At 32.0% G+C, this 20,187-nt stretch overlaps 1 protein-coding gene across 1 annotated transcript in view; it reads left to right on the plus strand.

The window, feature by feature from the left end:
* The window catches only part of EndoA (SH3 domain containing GRB2 like, endophilin-A), a 730,848-nt gene that overhangs the window by 600,195 nt on the left and 110,466 nt on the right, over positions 1 to 20,187 (plus strand). The window contains exon 10 of the mRNA XM_089594978.1: positions 6,375 to 6,464. Coding sequence (XP_089451104.1) covers positions 6,375 to 6,464 — 90 coding nt within the window. The remainder of the gene's footprint in view (positions 1 to 6,374; positions 6,465 to 20,187) is intronic.

Below are 20,187 nucleotides of genomic sequence, written 5' to 3' on the forward strand. Positions count from 1 at the left end.
TTAAAGGCAACGTACATTGTAGATTTCGCGGTCGTTTAGCTAAAAACATTGATGATAAAAAAAATAATGCAGTTAACGAACTTTATAAGAATTAATAAAAATTGCATAAAAACTGCATAAAAATTGCAGAACAGTTACAGGACAATTACAGGTCACCCATTTACTTGTACATTCTGTAAATACATTTACACAGGTTAAAAACGCAGAGGTGGTGTAAACAGAACGATACAAATATATGTTAATACATTTTAATACATTTGCAATGTTTCGTATACACCACCTCTGCGTTTTTAACCTGTGTGAATGTATATGTATATCTATACATATCTGAATTTTCCTCTTATCCAAAAAAACAGATCGATTGCATGATCAGTTCAGGCAAGCCAAGTGCATTTACACCGGCCGCTGGAGCCCTGCAAGGCTGGGGAGTTCGTAGATTCCGAAGGCAAGAGAGTTTTAAAAATGGGCACCCTGCATATGAAATGATCTCCGTCTACTCGCGGTCCACGTGTAGGGCACCTACGACGTATCTGACACAGGCGTTCTGTAGCGTTTGTAATCGTCTCCTCTGCTTCTGTGAGGCGTTGAAGCATACAACCGAGCAATAACCTAAAGACGGTTAAAGCAGCCCTAAAGCAAGCCACTTGCATCGAACCTTCATCACGTACCACTGGAAGAAGCATAAATTGTAGAGAACTAGATTTAGCTTTCTGGTCATGGTGGTAACCTGGGGTCGCCACGTCATCTTGGAGTTACGAACGACCCTAAGACTCGTTACGGTATTGAAGTCGGGACGAAGACACCTCCCCCTCCAGATCAACGCGGGGAAAACCCCTAGCACACAGCTTTTTGATGATTCTATTCGAGCCAAACAAAATGGCCTATGTTTTCCTGGCGTTGAGCTGGAGAAAAGCACCCTCCACCCACTAGGCGGCCACTCTCGTGGCCCACTTCATCACTGCCACTCCATACCCCAGTGCATCTTTGGGCATATCGTAATAAATTCAGAGGTTGTCCGCATACAAAATGTGCTTAACCCCCAGTGAAAAGGAAGCATCGCGTTAGTCATTAGTTTAAAGGCAATACAACACCGTTTGTGCCAAATCAGGGAGAGTCACTGTTGACATGAGTCTTAATGCACTGTCAGTTAAATATGAGCCGGTCCACAAGAGTACGCTTATAAAAAATGCCTGCCGTCACAGCCTCTCTATACGTCGAGAGGGTGAGACAGTCTCGAATGCCCTACTAAAGTCAAATAATAGTAGTAATGTCACTTGCCTCTCGTCGATGTTAAAACATATATCATCAGTAAGCTTCAGGAGGTCAGTGTGCATCGAATTGTGTCGAAGCTATTTAGTACCATTAAAAAACTTAAGTAACTGAATACAGTTTGAAGTTAAGGCATGAACACTAAAATAAATCTTTGATTCAAACTTTGAATTTTCCATACAAGCTATGAATAATTTAATGAGGAGGATGAGATGATTTTCAAATTTCTCACACTCAAACTCGTTCCTATTGATACCTAGTTAGACAAGAGCGATACATAAGCTTAGCCACAGAGTCGTGGTAATAGGCTCTGTACGTCTGACAAGGAGGTCACGTAGGGTTTAATCGTTTTTAAGGCTTTTTGTATGTCTCGAGCACTATTTAAGTGATTAATACAAGAGTTTCGTACATAGAACATTGTTACTATCCCTAATTCCTAAAATACTTGGAGGTACTTTTTCACCAAGCTGAAAGCAGTCAAGCTCTGGAGTTCCAAGTAGATACTTACACTTATGCTTACTTTACTTTTACTTTCATTGTTTTTATGCCCTATGTATTGTCCTCTTAGCATATAAGAGTAACGGTTTTACCCGTGTACACGAGAGAGTCAAGGCTTAGGTAGGCAGCGGATTTTTGCGTGTTAGGCTCGTTGGAGAAGAATAATTTTTCTTGCTCGTTGTCATTTATTAGGCAATGTGCAGATGATTCGCCACCATAATTTTAATTTAGGTTTAAGTTAGTTCTTTAATGGTTATAATATACAGTGTCAAAAATAACTAAATCGTACAAAGGTATGCATAATTGGATTGATTTAAAAACAAATTTAATTTTATCATTACAAAAGTTTAAAAAAAATTTCATGGGCTTGATACACGTATGCTAACTGACTTTTACGTGTGCTCGCTACAAATAAGAATATTTAAGTGTGCATGGCATACATTAAAATGGTAAATAACATCTTTTGCATTTTAAAAATATAAGGACTGGTTTCAGACTCGAGGACCCACCCTACACATATGCCAATGCTTGTCTATTATATTTATTTCTTGCAAACTTCATCCAGACTAAATGGCGTATGTCATTTAATGGTTTGTGTATTGTTATTTTATTTTATTTTTCTGCAACTTTAAAATTAAACTACACACGCTCGTCAAGCTATCATGATTTTGCTTGTAACAATTTTTTCAAAACTCATTAATTAATCTTCATTTTTAATGGCATACGTGATTTGATTGCTCAATAAAGTCTGTCATGAGCTGCTGGTCTATCACCTGTGATATATCTCATCGATGTAGAACCTTAAGTATATTGTAGGTTTCAGTAAGCTCAATTATGTCTTTCTCGCTTTCTCTCTCTCTTCTTCAGCATTATACGCACCATCTAAAAACTGCAATTTTTTTTTATTACCTGACACTCATAAAACAATAGGAATAATCCAAAATTCTTGTCATTCGTACTTAGGCATCTAGCTTGAGACTAACTTCAGAAGCAAATTCTCACTTTATCGATGGCTGCCACTGCTGCTTCTGCCGTGTATCTCCTCTCACGGTCACTCCTGATGCAGCTTCTGCTATCAAAGTGATCTCGTACTTATTTTGTGGTCCTTTTTTGTTTCAGCTACTGTATCTATGCTGCCTATTGGCTGTGCATAAGCGTCGTCTTCTCCTTCTATTAGCGTGTATAGTAGCTCCCGAAAAACAAACTAATTCAAAGAAATACATAAGTTATGCTCTATGTGTAGAGACCATTTTTGCATTGTTACATAGCTTAGTCAAATTACTTGTTGAACGTTCAAAACTTACAACTGTTATTTTTTTTATGATAAGGGGTGCTTCGTACATTTTGTAATTAAAGTACGACAAATGCTTGTATTGGGACCTCGTCCTAGCAGATTATAGAGTAGGGGAAACCGCTCCTCTTCTGCGTAAGAGCGTTCGCTTGCTGCCACACTGATAGTCAGTTAGCCTACTCCTATTCTGTGAGACACCTCGACCAAAGTACCACACTAAATACCAGCCTTGAATAAATGTAACATTACTTTGTTACACGAAGTGTAACCAGTTATTTCTGGTAATTCTTTTCATACTTCTCCTGAGGATGTTGGACTCGTAGCAGTATTGGAGCTGGTCCGCCAAACAGATACTTAGACATGGACCTCTCGGTCCACTTAACTTTATACTTGCCATCACTTTGTCGGATAGAAGCTTCACATGGAAGTTTTTCTTCATTTTATAGAATTAAATAAATTTTGTACAACAATCTATTTCAATAAACATAAAAATTTATTAGTTCTGTCTTGTGTACATTACTTGATTTTTTTTTATTTGAAAGCTATTTATTTACGCCAAGTTCCAAGAGTCAGCATACTTCATTTCTTGGTGTATTGAGAATCTCATGATTATTCCGACTTTGTCATTATTAATCTTTTCCTTTGCATCTGTTTTCACTTTATTAACCCAATTCAATAAAGAACGTTTTATTCTGCTTAAGCATGCAATACTTTTATAAGTCTTAATCAAACTTACACTTCTCTATGAGCTAAGAATATTATGTTCTGATTAAAATGTTTAACTATACAAAAAAAAATATTTCACTCTTTATTTTTCTATGATTCTTAAACTAAAAAGTAATGGATGATGAACATGGAAAGAGAGAGTTACTTCAATTTCGTAGATGTCTTTCAATTTTTTATAAGAAATATCGTTGATACTTTGCCGAATATCACATAAAAAAAAATGTACATAAAACTAGGCTGAACTGAAGAGGAAAACAAGTTAATCCAATGTTTGTTCTTAAATTGTATTAAAATTTAAGTAAAAAGTCAAAAATGAAAACTGAACTTTAAGGTTACAAATATAAAATTACAAATCTCAAATTTTACCTATTTGCTTCCTAACTTCATAAAATTCACGTAAAATTTACAAAAAAATAGTAGTACGTGACTATACTAGATTTTCTGAAAATAAATAGAAACAAAGTAACTTACAAATACGTAGAAACTAGTTCATATTAGAACATTGCTTCACGCAGAAAACAGTTACAGGAATTTTTACCGTAAAAGCAACAGTAATTCTGTGATAATTTGTCATTACGTAAATTTTGACCATAGATGTTTATGAATGTTTACCGTAGTTTACAGTCATTTATATGGTAACTGTGAAATTTATCCAAAACTCTTTATAATTTTTATTGCACGGCAACGGTAAAATTTCCCCTGAAAGTGCGTATAGCTATAGGCTGCAGGGTCACGTGGGCTGGAGGGAAGGGCTGACTAGATGTCAGCTGACTAGTGGGCTATATAACCTGTATGAGAGAATGAGATAGGAGTAACATCTGTACTACCGAAATCAACGCATAGATGAAAGTACGGGTATCTTTTATGAATGGCTATAAGCGAAGGAGTACTGCATCATGTGTCCAACAGTTCGTTAAGTACCAATTCTATTAATGCAAATATCCACACAGGTCTACAATTTGTAAGTTCGTCCGCGCCTTAGCAGACAACTGATCAGGTGCTCGGCCTTCCCCTCCAGCTAACGTGACCCTGCAGCCTATAGCTATATATGCTTTTTCAGGGGAAATTTTACTGTGCCGTACTGTAAGAATTATAGTGAATTTCAAATAAATTAAACAGTTACCATAAAAATTACTATAAACTACGGTAAACATTTATAAACATCTATGGTAAAAATTTACGTAATAATAAATTATCACAGGATTACCGTTGCTTTTACGGTAAAAATTCCTGTGATACTTTTCTGCTTGTATAACTTTTGATCTTATAACTTGTGTTTATTGTATCATGGTCAAACATCTTAAGGATTAGTTTATTTTTCATAACATTGAGCTCAGTAACAGACAACTTTTAAGTCTCACTTTTGCCAGAAGTCCTGAGATGCACGCTATAGCTTTTTCTCTTATTATTCAAATACATTCTTTAAAGTGAAAGTTAAAACATTTTTTAAATTTGTAACTGCTTCATACCGCGTGATTTAACATTTTACAATTGAATACCTGAATCTTTATGGGCTTTTTGACGGGGTATGACTAAGGTCTTTCTTATTTTAAAAATTTATAGAATTATTCATAGGTTATAAAGTTTTTCTGAGTTTATGTTTCACCACATATTTCTTATTTTGTCTTTTCTATTACAATTGTGCAATATAAGAGAAATATCTCCAGTGTCGTGGTTTTAAAGTTTACGCCTATGAATCTCAAGAGCCAAAAACATTATGAAAGGCATAAGTCTTAATAAATAAAGTTTAGTATAACTGTAAAAAATAAATGAAAATGTAGTCTATGTTCCTATTTATTTGTATATCGAATGATGGCTGCATTTGTTCAAAACCCTTGGATCTTCTATGAAAAAATACAACTTATATGGGTTACTTAATAAACTTAATAACATGCATTTATATCTATATACTTTTACTATGGTATTGATTAAGGATATCTGCATCGCCTACTAGGTATCACAACTGAGACTAATGATAATTCAGTTGGTCGTTGACTTTACAGACAGCTAAGTAATTTATAAGTGGTATTTTTTTTTTGCAATTTCACGTTTTGATAAAGTTCAGAAAGTAAGCAATAAGTGACTGCCTAATTCAGTACACAAATTTTTTCCTTATATGTAACTACGTTCAACCCTGATCTTTTACTTGTGTACTATTAATTATTTTTACTAAAATTTCTTCTTATCTGCATTATTTTTGGAGCACACGTTAGCTCAATTGCCTAGGTTGTGGGTTGATACGTGGGAAACTGTGGTTTGATTCCCGGATAGTGCATCTTTTTCAAGCAATTACCTCAGTAAATTTTCACATGTGCTTTTTCACTACGTAACACTCTTTGTGAAGGGGATGGGTGACCTTTACACAGCAAAACTTTTTTTTCCCCCTCCGTCCGTCTATCCCTGCCAGTAATGGGTAGCTTCCCAACCATTTTCCTTCCTTCTCTCAAGTGCTCAGTGCCCAGAGTAGTGCTCTTTATAGGAGCTGAACGTAAAGTACTATAATATAGAGAGAAAAAAAATCTGTATTTTTTACTGATACGAGAATCTAATGAATAGAAATGTATTATGACTGTGCCATTTTTTTTTATAGGATCAAGTCGTGCAGGATCTCCTACATCTGATGAAAAGCCAACCCAGCTAGTTTTATTTACAGCAGCAAACTTATCACATTCAGCAGATGGTAAATAATTTATTATTCAGTTTTTCTAGAACAAACTAAATTATGTTAGTGTTTAAGTAAAAACACTGGTGCAGTCAGATTTAGATTTAATGATCCCTTAAGAGTTTGACAGTATGCAACTTCTAATGATAAGCATCAATTGTTTTTAAGTATCTTGATCATGGATATTATATGTAATGTTACTTATTTTCTCTTAAATGTCAACTAATGATATGCCAACAGTATATTTGTGTGTTGCTGTACGAAGTTGATCTCTCACTATGAACAGTGCCTCATCCTTAGCATTATTTAAAAAAATGGCAAAATCCAAGTTGCAATTATCTCCATAAATATAAGTGTTAAAAAGCTTACAGTAAGTAGCAAACTTTAGCGATCATTTTTCGCTATTTTCTTGTAAAAAAGTATCAAGATCTATGACAACATATTGTTACATATTCTTAGATACATTTACATTGTTATTGTTAAATTAAATAATAGAGTGAAGTTATGTTTCTTAGCAGTTTTAACAATTAATTAAGCATATTTAAATTAACTGTTACTACTATTTCTTATACTACTACTGTAAACTCTTGATGTACACAGTGGATCACAAGCTAATCGCTTTACCAGATGAGGTGATATGTAGCTTACTTGTTTGCCATTTATTAAACTAAACTTAGTAAGAATTACCCACCTTCATAAGATGATAGAGATATAGGCTTCAAGTAATCATGAGTCTGAATTCTGCAATGGATGCAAAGAAACAGATAGATGCCTGATAGTTTCCGCTTTTCTTTTAAATACTACAATATTGAATCAAAGACACACTTATCCTATTATAATTAATTACAACAAAGCTAAAAAAAATTGTAGAGAAATAATAGACATTCACCTCTGTCCTTGCTTCTATCGCTTCCACTTATAAGAAGCAATACTCCTTGCTCACTCTAAACTGATGTCTCTGTAGATTAAATTGTATTGTCTTAGTTATAAGCTTTCAGAAAAGAAAAATTTTATAATATACAATTAAAAATAAAACTATATTCTACAAGTAATATATGTAAAGTTTTTTATAAGATCGTGTTGATGTCCATTTTTGACAAGTGATCTCACAAGTATTTCCGAGATCATACTACTCTATTGCACGATAAAAGTGCATCTTAACTCTTACTATATATTTTAAGTAGTACTTTACAACAGCCGTTAGTATGTTAATTAGAAGAATGTTGTGAGAAAACCAAATAAATAAAAAATTTCAACGAAAAAATTTAGACATCACCTAAGAACTTGTGGGGTGCCACTGGTTCTTCTCTAAATCTGTTGTACAGGTGACGTTGTACGAAGCGCTTGCTGTAGCTCTTATGACGTGAAAAATTGTTTCGAAAAGCATCGTTAAAAGCGATGTAATTACTAGGCTAGCTACGGATATCAAGGCCAAGCTATAGGACTTTGACAGGCTCTATGCCCTTGCAACCAATGACCATTATCATATGTACGTATCAACGAAAAATGTTATTATTACATGGGACAACTTATGATTGGACTAAATGTACATAGTTTCATCCAGTAGGAATTTTTTTCTTTTTAATGTCACCCTTAAGGGTGAGAGTACTAAAACAAAATGTGTATCCAATCTACTTTCCAACAAATCATTTTACATGTCAGAGACTGACAGTTAACAACCATCATTTTTCTTTGATGTTGTTAAACATTACGACATTCGAATATCGGGAATAAAAAACGAAGGATATTCTAACTTAGTGGGCATTTTATATATCTGCCTATACTATAAAGTTTTTTGTGTGAGGTATCCACACAAATTCCCTACAACCCCTTACAGACACCTCCCATAGCTCTCTTACATACCACGCAGAATTTTTTTGTCCCACCACAGCCCTCACTCTATTTTTTGTAATTTTATTGATACTTTACTTTCCTCCATAAATTCTAACACATATGCACACACATACATGTATACTAGGGTGGTTGATGAAAATTAAATTTTTTCAGGTGCTCAAAAAAAATTTTTCTTTTGACGAAAAACTACGGGGAAAGTTTTCTTTTAAAAAAAAAAAATAAAAAATAACGCGTGCCGCCAGCCAATTAAAGTTTATTTTTTGATAAAATTGCAGTTTTTTACAATATATTCTGACGATTCAAATTATAATCAAAAATGATAAAAATGTGCTTGTGGGATATTAAGTTCTCTACATAATAGTATCTTTCAATTTTTAATGAAGTTAATATTATATATTTTATTTTTCATAATTTAGAAAAAATAAATTTTTTAGTCTTTAACATGATGATTGAAAAGTGGTTATAAATTTATTTATGAGATAACTTGAATCAATATTAACTTTATCAAAAATCAAAAGACACTATTATGTAAAGAATTGAATATCCTACAAGCACGTTTTCATCATTTTTGATTAAAATTCGAATCTTCAGAATGGATTGAAAACAACTGCAATTTTATCGAAAAATAAGCTTTAATTGGCCGATGGCACGTGTTATTTTTTTGAAAATTTTCCCCGTAATTTTTCGTTAAAAGGAAAGTTTTTTTGGGTCCCTGAAAAATTCTAATTTTCAACGACCACCCTAATGTATACACATTATTTTCTTTTTAAATTTATTTTATTAGCAAATTACAAGGACACACAAGCCTAAAAAATTATCAAATGCAGACATCTCTACATGTTAGTGGACATTATTTACTGGTAACATATATATTTTTTAAAGTAGTAAATGTACGCAAACGTCACTCCCGTTATTCTGACTTATATTCTTTTTATCAAAAAACCCCATCACCCTCAACTGACCCGAAACATATCTAAATATTTACTTTTAAATACACATTTTCATGTATCTTTTCATACCACCTTAGACGTAAATAGACATTATACTTACAAATAACTAATTAATAATTCTTTTATGTAACTAAAAGTTAGATTATAAACAAATGTACATTAACTTTTTTTTAATTCATACGTAAGTTTAAAGTTTCTAGTACGCTAAACTTTTTTGGGTAGTATTAGTTATAAAGTATGGGAAAACTTAAATAAAAATTTTTATTTAGTTTGTTTGACTTGGTATTAATACACACATGAATTTAGACAACACTTTTATAATAATAGTAACCATGGAAGCATTGCCCAATTAAAGAGACTAATTGTCATGAGTCTACTTACAGAATTAGTCAATTAATTTTATTAGTATTGATGGTGCTGCTAGATGTATAAACGTTTATAAGAAAGTTTTGTAAGTGCTTATATTTCAAGTAAAATATGGTAAAATAAATATGGTTTTCTTTTTTTATAGGTTAAAAAATTAAAAATGTGTATACAAAGCCCAGAGTACTATGTTAATTTAAGGGGGCTCCTTCGCGAAAGTCCCCAAACAGAGATATATTATTTCTTGTAAATAAAAGTCTACTGAATTTAATAGTGGTCTAAATTATATTTCGAATGGGTCAAAATTTTGAGAAATCCGAGCTCAAAGTTGTAACTATTAGCACGTGTTCCTATGGGGCAGCGTGAAAAACAATTTGTTTTCGTTTATAATAAACCTAAATTAAAAGTCCCAGCAGACTGAATATATACGTTTTGTAGATAAAGTCTTCCTCTGTAATATGCTGTATTAAAAATTGTGGATAAAGGACCATTTTAGCGAGATATTTGTGATGGAAATAAATAAATAGTGTCCGGGAGGTCAGGAGGTCACGTGGGTAGCAGACGTACTTGTTCACGACATATATATACCATATACCTATATATTACATTGCTATACTACACCAACACAGGTGGTCTGGTCTGGTCGTCTGGTGGTGTACCCTCGTATGCACTAGACTGGTCAAAACAATAATTAATTTTTCGTACAAAGTTAAACTGCACACATAAATATCATTTTTCCCACTTCATACGTTATTAAAAATATCATAATGATTTTCAGACACATTTGTTTATTGAAAAACTAAACTTTATTTTTTGTTTGTCTTTGACCTCAGCAGTAGTCGTAGGAGCCCCCTTAAAAGCTGATCGATAATCCCAATGGGAAGTTCATCAAGGAAGGGATAACTTTTTGTACCAAGTATATCAGTTAATGTGAGAGGAAAATGGTACTGAAGAATGCTCCTTATACTTTTATGCAAGGAGCATCAGGATCTGAAAAAGTTTTGACAAGGCAAAAATGATGCTATTTTACCTTTAAACTAGCCTTTAGTGCTTAACTCCCACCATCACCACTTTATGTAAGATAACTGACGTATCCACTTATTGGACTATATTCAGTAATGCGATCGTATTAAATTAGGCAAGAAACTACTGTGTTGGTAGAAGAGTTTCCATGAAATGATAATTCTAAACTTTTATCTACTGGACCAACTTTTCCCTGACTTATTACTTCTGCTAAGTTGCTACTTATTACGCTCAGAGCAATTAATGACGACTAAAGGCACGTGATATAAATATTGATATTGGCTAAATAAAAATAAAGGATCCTTACCGTAATAAGAACTTACAAAATTGGCCCACATTTCAAACTCCAAGTCATATTAATTTTTTCTTACATCAAGATTACCATAACGGTAGTAAATTTAAATAGAGTTTTATACGTCTTTCGTTGCAATGATCAAACTGGCTAACATGAACACCTTTCTAATTTTTTAAGATTTGTCTAGAGTACTAAAATAACATAGGACAGCTTTTTTAACTAACTGGATGTCTTGACTGTCCGTATATGCTTTTACTACAGTAAGTATTAGTGAGTACTCGTATTCATAGTTTAAAAACTCAAAGTCGTTAATTATTTTTTGCAAGGCTACAGCAAAAATATATTCGTGGACTGCACTTATATCAGTTTGAGATCTTATAACTAAAAGCTTACATCTTACATTTACAACTATTTTGTGGTAGTCTTCAGCAAAATTCCAAATCATACTCAGAAAAATCAATTACCATACTTCTGGTCCCCTAAACACTACGCCACTACATCACACAACGTACATTTAAAATTTCATTTAATTTTCTTTTAACCAAGTCTAAGAAGAAAAAAAAAAGAACCAAGCATAAGGGGTCTATAGACCCCCTGGTCGGAACGAAGTTCCATTCGCTTATTTGTAAACATTAGCTATATATACTAATAATGTGTAGGATATAATGCCCAGGTAATAAAATAAAAACTTAATGATATAATACATTCATCATTTATATAATGAATAACAATAACTGACAGAAACGTTAAAAAAAAAGAAAATAACACATTATTAATAGTAAATCAACTAAGTAAATTAGTAGTTTAAGTAAATATTAGGTTCGAATTTAATAATCAATTTTTTTGGTTTTTGCACATGTCCTACGAAATAAAAATTAAATAAAAACATAAATTTTGACTGTGTCAACACAACAGCACAGTTATTCTTGTAAACTAACAATTAAGTTTGTAATAACACTTTGAAGCATCACTTTGAAAAATTAATTAACAAAAACAAATAATTATTCTTTAACTTTAAAAATAGCTGCAACGTTATATCTAATTTTTCTCACGGTTACTTTCAAATTGACATGGTAGTACGTTTTTCTACACCGATCAAAAGTTTTTGAAGTTATACTTTTATAGGCGCGTTTTGCGCGAAGGTAAATCAACGATTTCAGATTTTGATCTTGCAAAAAGTGTGATGGAAGTGGATTTTGCTTGATTCTGTCCCTTCGGCTCGTCCACCATAACGTACTTCTGGTTTCCTCTACACCACATGGCGCCACATAACATCACCACCCCACACATTTTGAATTTTAACCCAATTCATTAAAAAAAAAAAGAAAAAACAAACAGTTTCTAAAGAGATTTGAGCCCCTAATTACCTACAAGCCAACTGAGGACCTTATCTACTCTGCTACGAACAGTCCCAATATAGAACTCGATTTCCGCATCTTATGGTGTAGTTCATAACTCATTTATTTGTAAATTATTATTTAACGTATTCATATGGTTTGATCATAGATTCAATAAATAAATAATTTACTTAATAGAATAATTTTTTTTAAATGTTTTTTCAGAAAACTTCAAAATAAGTACATTCTTGCCAATTATCTTTTCAATGTATTGATAAATATTTACTCCTATATACTTAATTTGTTACTTTTACAGTGAAGAAATAATCGTTTACGCAATTTTTCATATTTTTTCAAAAATTTCAAAAGTTAACAGAGATTTTGTTTTTATTCTATAAATATAATAATTAATTTTTTTTGTGTTTGATTCTTTAACAATTTTTTCATTTGTGGTTTAAGTGATTTTTTTACTGTGTGCCGTAAAGCTAACAATTGTTTTTCTCATGTGAATGTACTTACATACATGCTTCCACGCACACCTCATTCCCTCTTTCTGAATTTATTTAAAATTAAACTTGTGGGTCTATTTGAAAATTCGATAGGTTTATCTAAAAGTAATCTTTTGTATCTAAAAAATTGGGAGATTCCTACGAATTATATAAATGCCATTTAACGTGATTTATTCATGAGGTTACGTGTTAAATATTAATTTTTTGAAATGTAACATATATAAAATACTGGTATAGTCAAATGAGCTGTAATTCTAATTGATATTTTTTATACTATTCCAATATGCGTTTGACGTTTAAATAGTATCTGTCAAAAAAACCTATTTGAGATGAACGTCCTGATAGGACATTCACTGGCATGTAATACTACCCTATTGAAGAAAGCTACACTACAAGATGGTTCTTCTTAATTTTATACGTACAATTGTATTTTGGGTATTAAATATGGACTAGAAATAAGTGTAGAATCGTATGGGACAGGTGTGAGCGTTATGTTACAGATGTAATTAGCATATGGATGGTAGGAAGTTGTTTTGAAACCATTGGTGGATTCGATGAAAGCGCAGTCTTGTACTGGCCAGCCTATGTATCATTTTTATTGTATTTTGTCGTAACATTTCTTTATAATCATCAACTCAATAAATATTAATTGAAATTATACCCAATCAACGTAGGTATACTCATTTTAACGATAATTGTACTACCTTCGTACACAATATTGTTTCATACAACGTATTTTTATACTCAAAATTATATTGTTTGCTATATAATTCTATAGAAGTAATATTACATCCTTGGGTACCCAAGCATTCACTGTTCCTTGGTTTGATTAAAAAATTTTTTTTTTAACCTTTGTGACCATTCGTATGTTATAGTGAATAATAATAAATTTACAAAGATGTCTTTTTAGCAGAAAACTTAATTACAAAAGATTGGCAGTCGTAAAATCACTCTTTAAGCAATAGAAACAGAGGTAAAAGTAAAAATCTAAATAAAAAAATTGGAAATGAATCGTAAATTTTTTAATGAATAAAAAAGTCAACTCCTAATTTAGATAAAACTATTTTTCATGTGTTTTTGGGGGAATCCTGTAGGAAAATGACCAATGTTTTCTTTACTGAAAAACATGAGATTGAATCATTTTTTTTTAGACAATAAACTAAGCAGCCACTTTTACAGCTAGTAAAATTGGTGCAATAGCGCGGGGTGTGGGAAGCAGGAAGAGACTAATACGTTATCTGTCGACTAACGCTATACGTATATACTTACAGTGGCCATTTCGTTGACTTTCTTTACAGTAGTCGAGGCCCTTACCCACTCTGCTATGAGCAGTCTTAGCGCAGCGTAAGAAATTTGATATCCAAACGTTATCGTGTAATTTGCTAGTCATTTTTAATGTACGTTTTTTTTTATGGAAGCTTATTTATTAGGTTTTATTATAAGTTACATTAATAAACAACTAATTTAATAACTAATTTTTTTTTTAGTCAAATGTTTTTTCAAAAAACTAATAAAAATACCGTATTTTAGTAGAGCAGCTATGCTATGTATTGATTAATATCCATCTACTTATCATTTTTTTGTTACTTTTACAATAAAAAAATAACTTCTTACACAATTTTTTCATATTTTTTTCAAAATTTTTAAAAAATTATAAAAATTTTCCTTGTACCTTACAAGTAAAATAATTTATGTTTATTGTGTTATATTTTTTCACAATTTTTCCATTCATGATTGGAGGGATTTTTGACATAATGACATTCTTCACATAGTTACCGGGGAATTAGTTCCGAGAAGTGAGAGGAATGTGTGCAGCAAAGCTGGCAATTGTTTTTCTCTTGTGGATGTACTAACATGTATCCTTTTACGCGTACTTAATCCACTCTTTCTAAATTTATTGAACAACGAACTTGTGGATCTATTTGGAAATTTGATAAGCTTATCCGAATGGTAGTTCTTGTCGGGTAACTGTCATCGTTTCTGGGCCTATTTTGGTTGCCGACGGACCTGCGAAGCAGGCCCGAGGAACGAAATGTTGCCATGGAGAAATAGCGCTTATGTAACAAATTCTAATTTTTCTATCAAGAGCTCACCAGCCTCTCAAAGACGCCTGAGGTAGGAAAAGTCATCTTTTATACCAAAAAATTAGGAAAATTTTACAGATTATGTAAATGTCATTTTACGTAATTTTTTCATAAGGTTACATAATTAATTGCAATTCTTAAAAATAAAACATATAAAAAGGGTACAGTTGAAAAATCTGCAATTTATTTTGGGAAAATTCTTTTACTATTTTAAATAGGTGTTTGATTCAAATAATCCCTGTCTACAGAAACTATGTGTGATGAAAGTCTTGAAGGGACATTCACTGGAATGTAATGCAACTCTATTTAAGAAAGTGGTACAGCAGGATGATTCTTCTTAATTTTTTAAATACATTAATATTTCAGGTATTAATTACTGGCTTGGAATAAGTAAGTAAGAGTATGTAAACATGTGAGCATAACATTATAGATGCAATCAGCGTAGGCAGTAGGAAGTTGTTTTAAAATCTTCAAACAATTCCATGAAAGCTGTTATCTTGTACTGGCCAGGTACATATTATTTTTATGGTATTGTGCCATAATACACTGTTTATTATTATTCAGCTATAGAATATTAAAATATCAATTAAAACCACACCAAACTGAAGTAGGTATACTTATAACAATGATAGTTGCATCACCTTCGTACATAATATTGTTTCATAGAAGGTGTTCTTATACTTAAAATTATATTGCTCGCTTTTAATTTTATAGAAGTATAACTCCGTTTTTAGGTACCCAAAAACCTACTATCCACTAGTTTCCTATTTAAATAGATGGCAAATGACCTATACAAATATACTGCTTGTTCCCGTTGTATTACTATCTGTTTTAACTGGCCTTCCATAGATTTGTAAAACACAGTTACATGGAAGTAGGCATAGGTTTAAATGTTGTATCGATGTACACATTTTACGGATGTGCACGACTAATGAGCCTGAATCTTATAGCACACAACGAAGTCATCAAAGATGACTAGGGACTGGATACTAAGAATAACTTACATGGTTCATGTAATAAAACAAAAATTTGCAATTTTGTTCTTGCAAGGGCTTTTGTTTTTTATCTTAGACTTTTTGGAGGTTGTATACTTTGATACGTCAGGTGTTGACTCTTTCACTATTTCCTCCGTTTACGTATCGACGTTTTAGATGCATATTGTTGACTGAGGAATAAAGTACATGTTACACTGCTCATTATTATGCCACTTAATATGATCGCCATTACTGTAAGAGTTTTATATGTTTACTTCCGTTACAACTTGTTTTTTTAAAAATTTACTAAATTACCGTCAGCTATACGTCGTTCTATATAGTCAATAGTTCGTCCTATGATAAGTAACGAAATTATTTGTAAAGAAGCTTTAATAGTCCTATACTCTGGTAGGACATCTAGAAAAAAATTCGTGAAGGTGCGGAACTTTTCGCTGCTCATAAGCAATCCACTAATTGCGGTAGGAAAATAATTGATAGATATTTTCTGTTCTTTTTTATATAATTAGTTTATATTACATTTAAAAGTGTACATTTACAGAGCTAGACGCACAAAACACGTACGATTTACTAAATGATTTTGTTCAACATCCAATTACTCAAATACAATATAATACAATATATTCTTACAGCTTTATATTATTATTATCATTAACATTACCATCATCAACATTTACATCAAAGTAAAACTTTGTCATTAGCTTCACATTCTGATTAGCACTCATAGATTTGTATGCTTCATTGTGATAGGCACAAGTAGTAACTTATATAGGAAATTTAAACAGTAAACAGTCTATCTTATGAGTGACTTGAAAGCCAAATTTTTCAAGACACTTTTTTTCAAATCTCCAATAATGTATATCTTCATAGCATTTTAACGATATTTCATTAAACATTTCCTATCTTCGTATACTTAATTTTTTCTGACTTCCAGGTTCATCCATGGCATCCAAGTTTAAGGTTTAAATTTTTATGTTTTTACTTTTGTGATATTTATAGTTAGGTAAAGGGTGGTTATGATAGTCAATTTACAGGATTAAAGCCTTTCTTGGTTGAATACTTATCGACGAGATTTTTTAGCCAAGATTTCTTGTTTTTATGATCATTATCTTTGGTTGTGATTTTTGTTTAACCTTTATGTCTTTTTTCTCGTTTATTTTCATACATTTTTCCCAGTCTTTTTGTCGTCATTAATTCTTTACTTCTTTTTTACTCCAGCCGTTACCCTGGCCCTTATTTATCCTGGTTACAAACGAACTCATGCTAGCAGAGAAATAAATCAACTTGAAAGATCTTTTCACAAGTTTCTTCAACGACACGGTCATGCAAAATTATTCAATCAGCTGACATATTGACAGAAAACTTAGTATGGTAATTTAATTTTAGCCTCACATCTCTGAAGTATAGTTCAATAACTTGACTCAATTGAGGAATAACTTAACTTGAAAAAAAATAGTTACACGTTGTATCAGCATTTAGATTACCATAAGGATAACAGAGAAAATTTAAATATAGTTTTACACTTGTTATACTGCAGTGATTAAACATACTAGCGTTTACATCTTTCTGATGTTTATGGTTTGTTTAAAAGGCTGAAATAACGTTACGTGGTTTTCCCAACTAATTAGACGTTTTAACTATCTATGACAACAAACTTTTAAGCGCTTGATCATATATGTTTGCCCATTGAACTTTTTAAAATCAAAAAATAATTGAATAATTATGACAACAATAATCATAGGAAATTCAATGTTCCTCATTAATATAAAAAAGTTGTTTGTATCTCAAAAAACTAGCTCCTAACCAACCGTCTGCCAGTGTGCTTCTTTACTATCTTGCTCCGTAGCTTCTTTCTTTTATCAAACTATCGGAATTTTTGAAAAAGGAAAATTTATATCCCCGACCAGCTCTTATTTGACTGGCTGTGGCACGGTTATCAGCGTCGTGCTATAGTAGCCTGTAAGATCAGAGAACCAAGCGTAATCTGAAGCAGGTGAACGTATTACAAAATAATAAGTAGATTGTAACATTTTCTTCCTCTCTACAAAATTTTAATTTTGAACCTCTTGAAATTTAACTAGCTCTAGTTTTAAGCCTATAGAAATTTAACTCGTTTTCTTGTTGGACGCTTTATTATGCCATTCGCAGTTCTAACTTGTGCTACACTAACATGTTCATCTAAACTAGAGAAACTCTGAATTATAAGTCCCTTCCTTCATTGATTTTGCTTGGTATCTTTATCGGTGATATACTAGACACACCTGCTTAAGAGTATTTTTTTGCCATGCCACCTCGACGTTGGTAACAATAAGGAAAGGTACTCATGAAGCTACCCCTTTCAAAAAACATTAGTGATGTATTCACTAATCTTCCACTATTTACGAATGCAGAAAACTAAAGAGTTATTCTAATTATAACGAACCTCTCCGAATAAGGTAGTTAATTAAAAATAATTTGGTATCAGTGCTTCGTTGTCACGTGGGTCTAATAAAATGTGAGTCAATGGTGAAGAATTAACTGAATGCTCGATTTCTGCAAAAGTTGTTAAAAGTGTTTCCTTCTGTCAAGCCTGCTAGTTTAGTGATTGTTAAATAATTATGACTATTGTTAAACCCTGCTTTCTATTTAGAACTGAGGTTTGTGGACAGCAAACTCACGTTTCTTTATAGACTGTGAGACCAACAGACAGTCTAACTATTTATTTGTTAATAAAAAAGAAAAAAAGAAAGTTTTATAAATTATGTGGGTTAACATACTTTTCTTTCTTCTAGCAGCTTTGGGTAAGTTGGGTTAGTAGTTTAAATAGTTTTTACCTCCATTACCTTATTTTTGCATTGATGTATTTTGAAGTACTCGTATAAAAAGACAAAGAAAAGAAAAAAACAGTAAGTCTCTCTTTAGAAAGTTACTTGAGTAATTAAGTACTGCACTCAATGAGTGGCCGTAGGCTACTAACTCAAATGCTGTGCAAACAACTACATATTGTGCAAAGATTAAGGCAAAATTTCTTTGCCATACATGCTGTCGGCTCGGCACCTGCTGGTTTCATGTGTTTAGGCTTAGTGTCTCACTTCGCTTGTCACTTAACACTTTCAAGAGCCATGAAGTATACAGTCAGCTTTGTTAGGGGATGACTTTCGTGAAGAATGACTCTTTCAAGAGTCTTAAAATTTAAATGTTGAAAAAGAGAAAAAATGATTTTTTTCGTGTAATTCTTCACTTTACGGCTTCTCTTTTTCAAAAATGTCGCCGTACTCGGTGGACATTTACGTTAAAGCAATCTGAGTTAAGGTGAGAAGTGTATCATAGTAAATCAAATATTTCAAAAATTTTCAAACAGGTTCCACTGTCAATCTTTTTTTTTTAAAACTATTCTAGTCTTATTTGTCAACATTTATTGAAAATAATCCTAAATACACATATAAGTATGATGGCAAAAAACATACTATAATAATTATATAAGTTTTTTGTAGCGTTAAAGAATAACAGTAAAGAAAATATCATGATGTTATGTAACAAACTAAGGTATAATTAATCTATGATATTATGAAATTTACTTGGAATAGTGCAAAAGAAAAAAATAATAGGGTAAATTATGATTAATTCTATGTTTTGTCTTTTCACGTTCTCAGGTTGTTAAGGTTTTCTGATGTTCTTTATTTTTTTGTTGTCTTATGGGTAATCCATTTAATACTTTGAGATTTGTTAAGACACTTGTTTCAAGACATGATCTGTAGTGCCAATCGTATTTCTCCATGTTGATAGTATCTTTGCATGTAGGGCAAGTTTTTTGCATATTTTTTGTGCTTTGTCTAGAAGGCTATGCGCTTTAATATCTACCTTTAATACTAAATTTTCACATAAAAGACGTATTATCATTTACAATTTGCCACGACTGTCATTTTTCGAATATTAAACTCCGTTAATTTTGAGTGTCAGGGGCTCGTATATTAGGCTCGTCATTACAATACGTAGGGAAGACTATGTACATAGTCTTTTTGTCATTCTGTTTGTTATCTTATAAATAGTATCTGATGTCGTTCAACAGGCTGAACGTCATCATAAGCCTTGTCTATTGTTTTGGTGTCATTATTACCGTCAGTTTTGTCACTAATTCATGGAAAAGGACATTAAACTTTGGAATTAATTGCATTTATATTTTTTTCGTTCTCCGTATTTGTGTTAGTATTCGGATTCTCTGATTTTTCTATCTTAAAATATTTTGGCTACTAAGTTATGCAATGTACTATCATGCGTTGTATATCTTCCATCAGATCAGCATTTTCATGTGCTATATGAACGTTGATAACAAGTTTCAGTTTTCATTATTAGGT

Source organism: Copidosoma floridanum, unplaced genomic scaffold (assembly GCF_036245765.1).
Source record: "Copidosoma floridanum isolate Cflo_tuat_1 unplaced genomic scaffold, Cflo_Japanese_pri ptg000022l, whole genome shotgun sequence".
NCBI lineage: Eukaryota > Metazoa > Arthropoda > Insecta > Hymenoptera > Encyrtidae > Copidosoma > Copidosoma floridanum.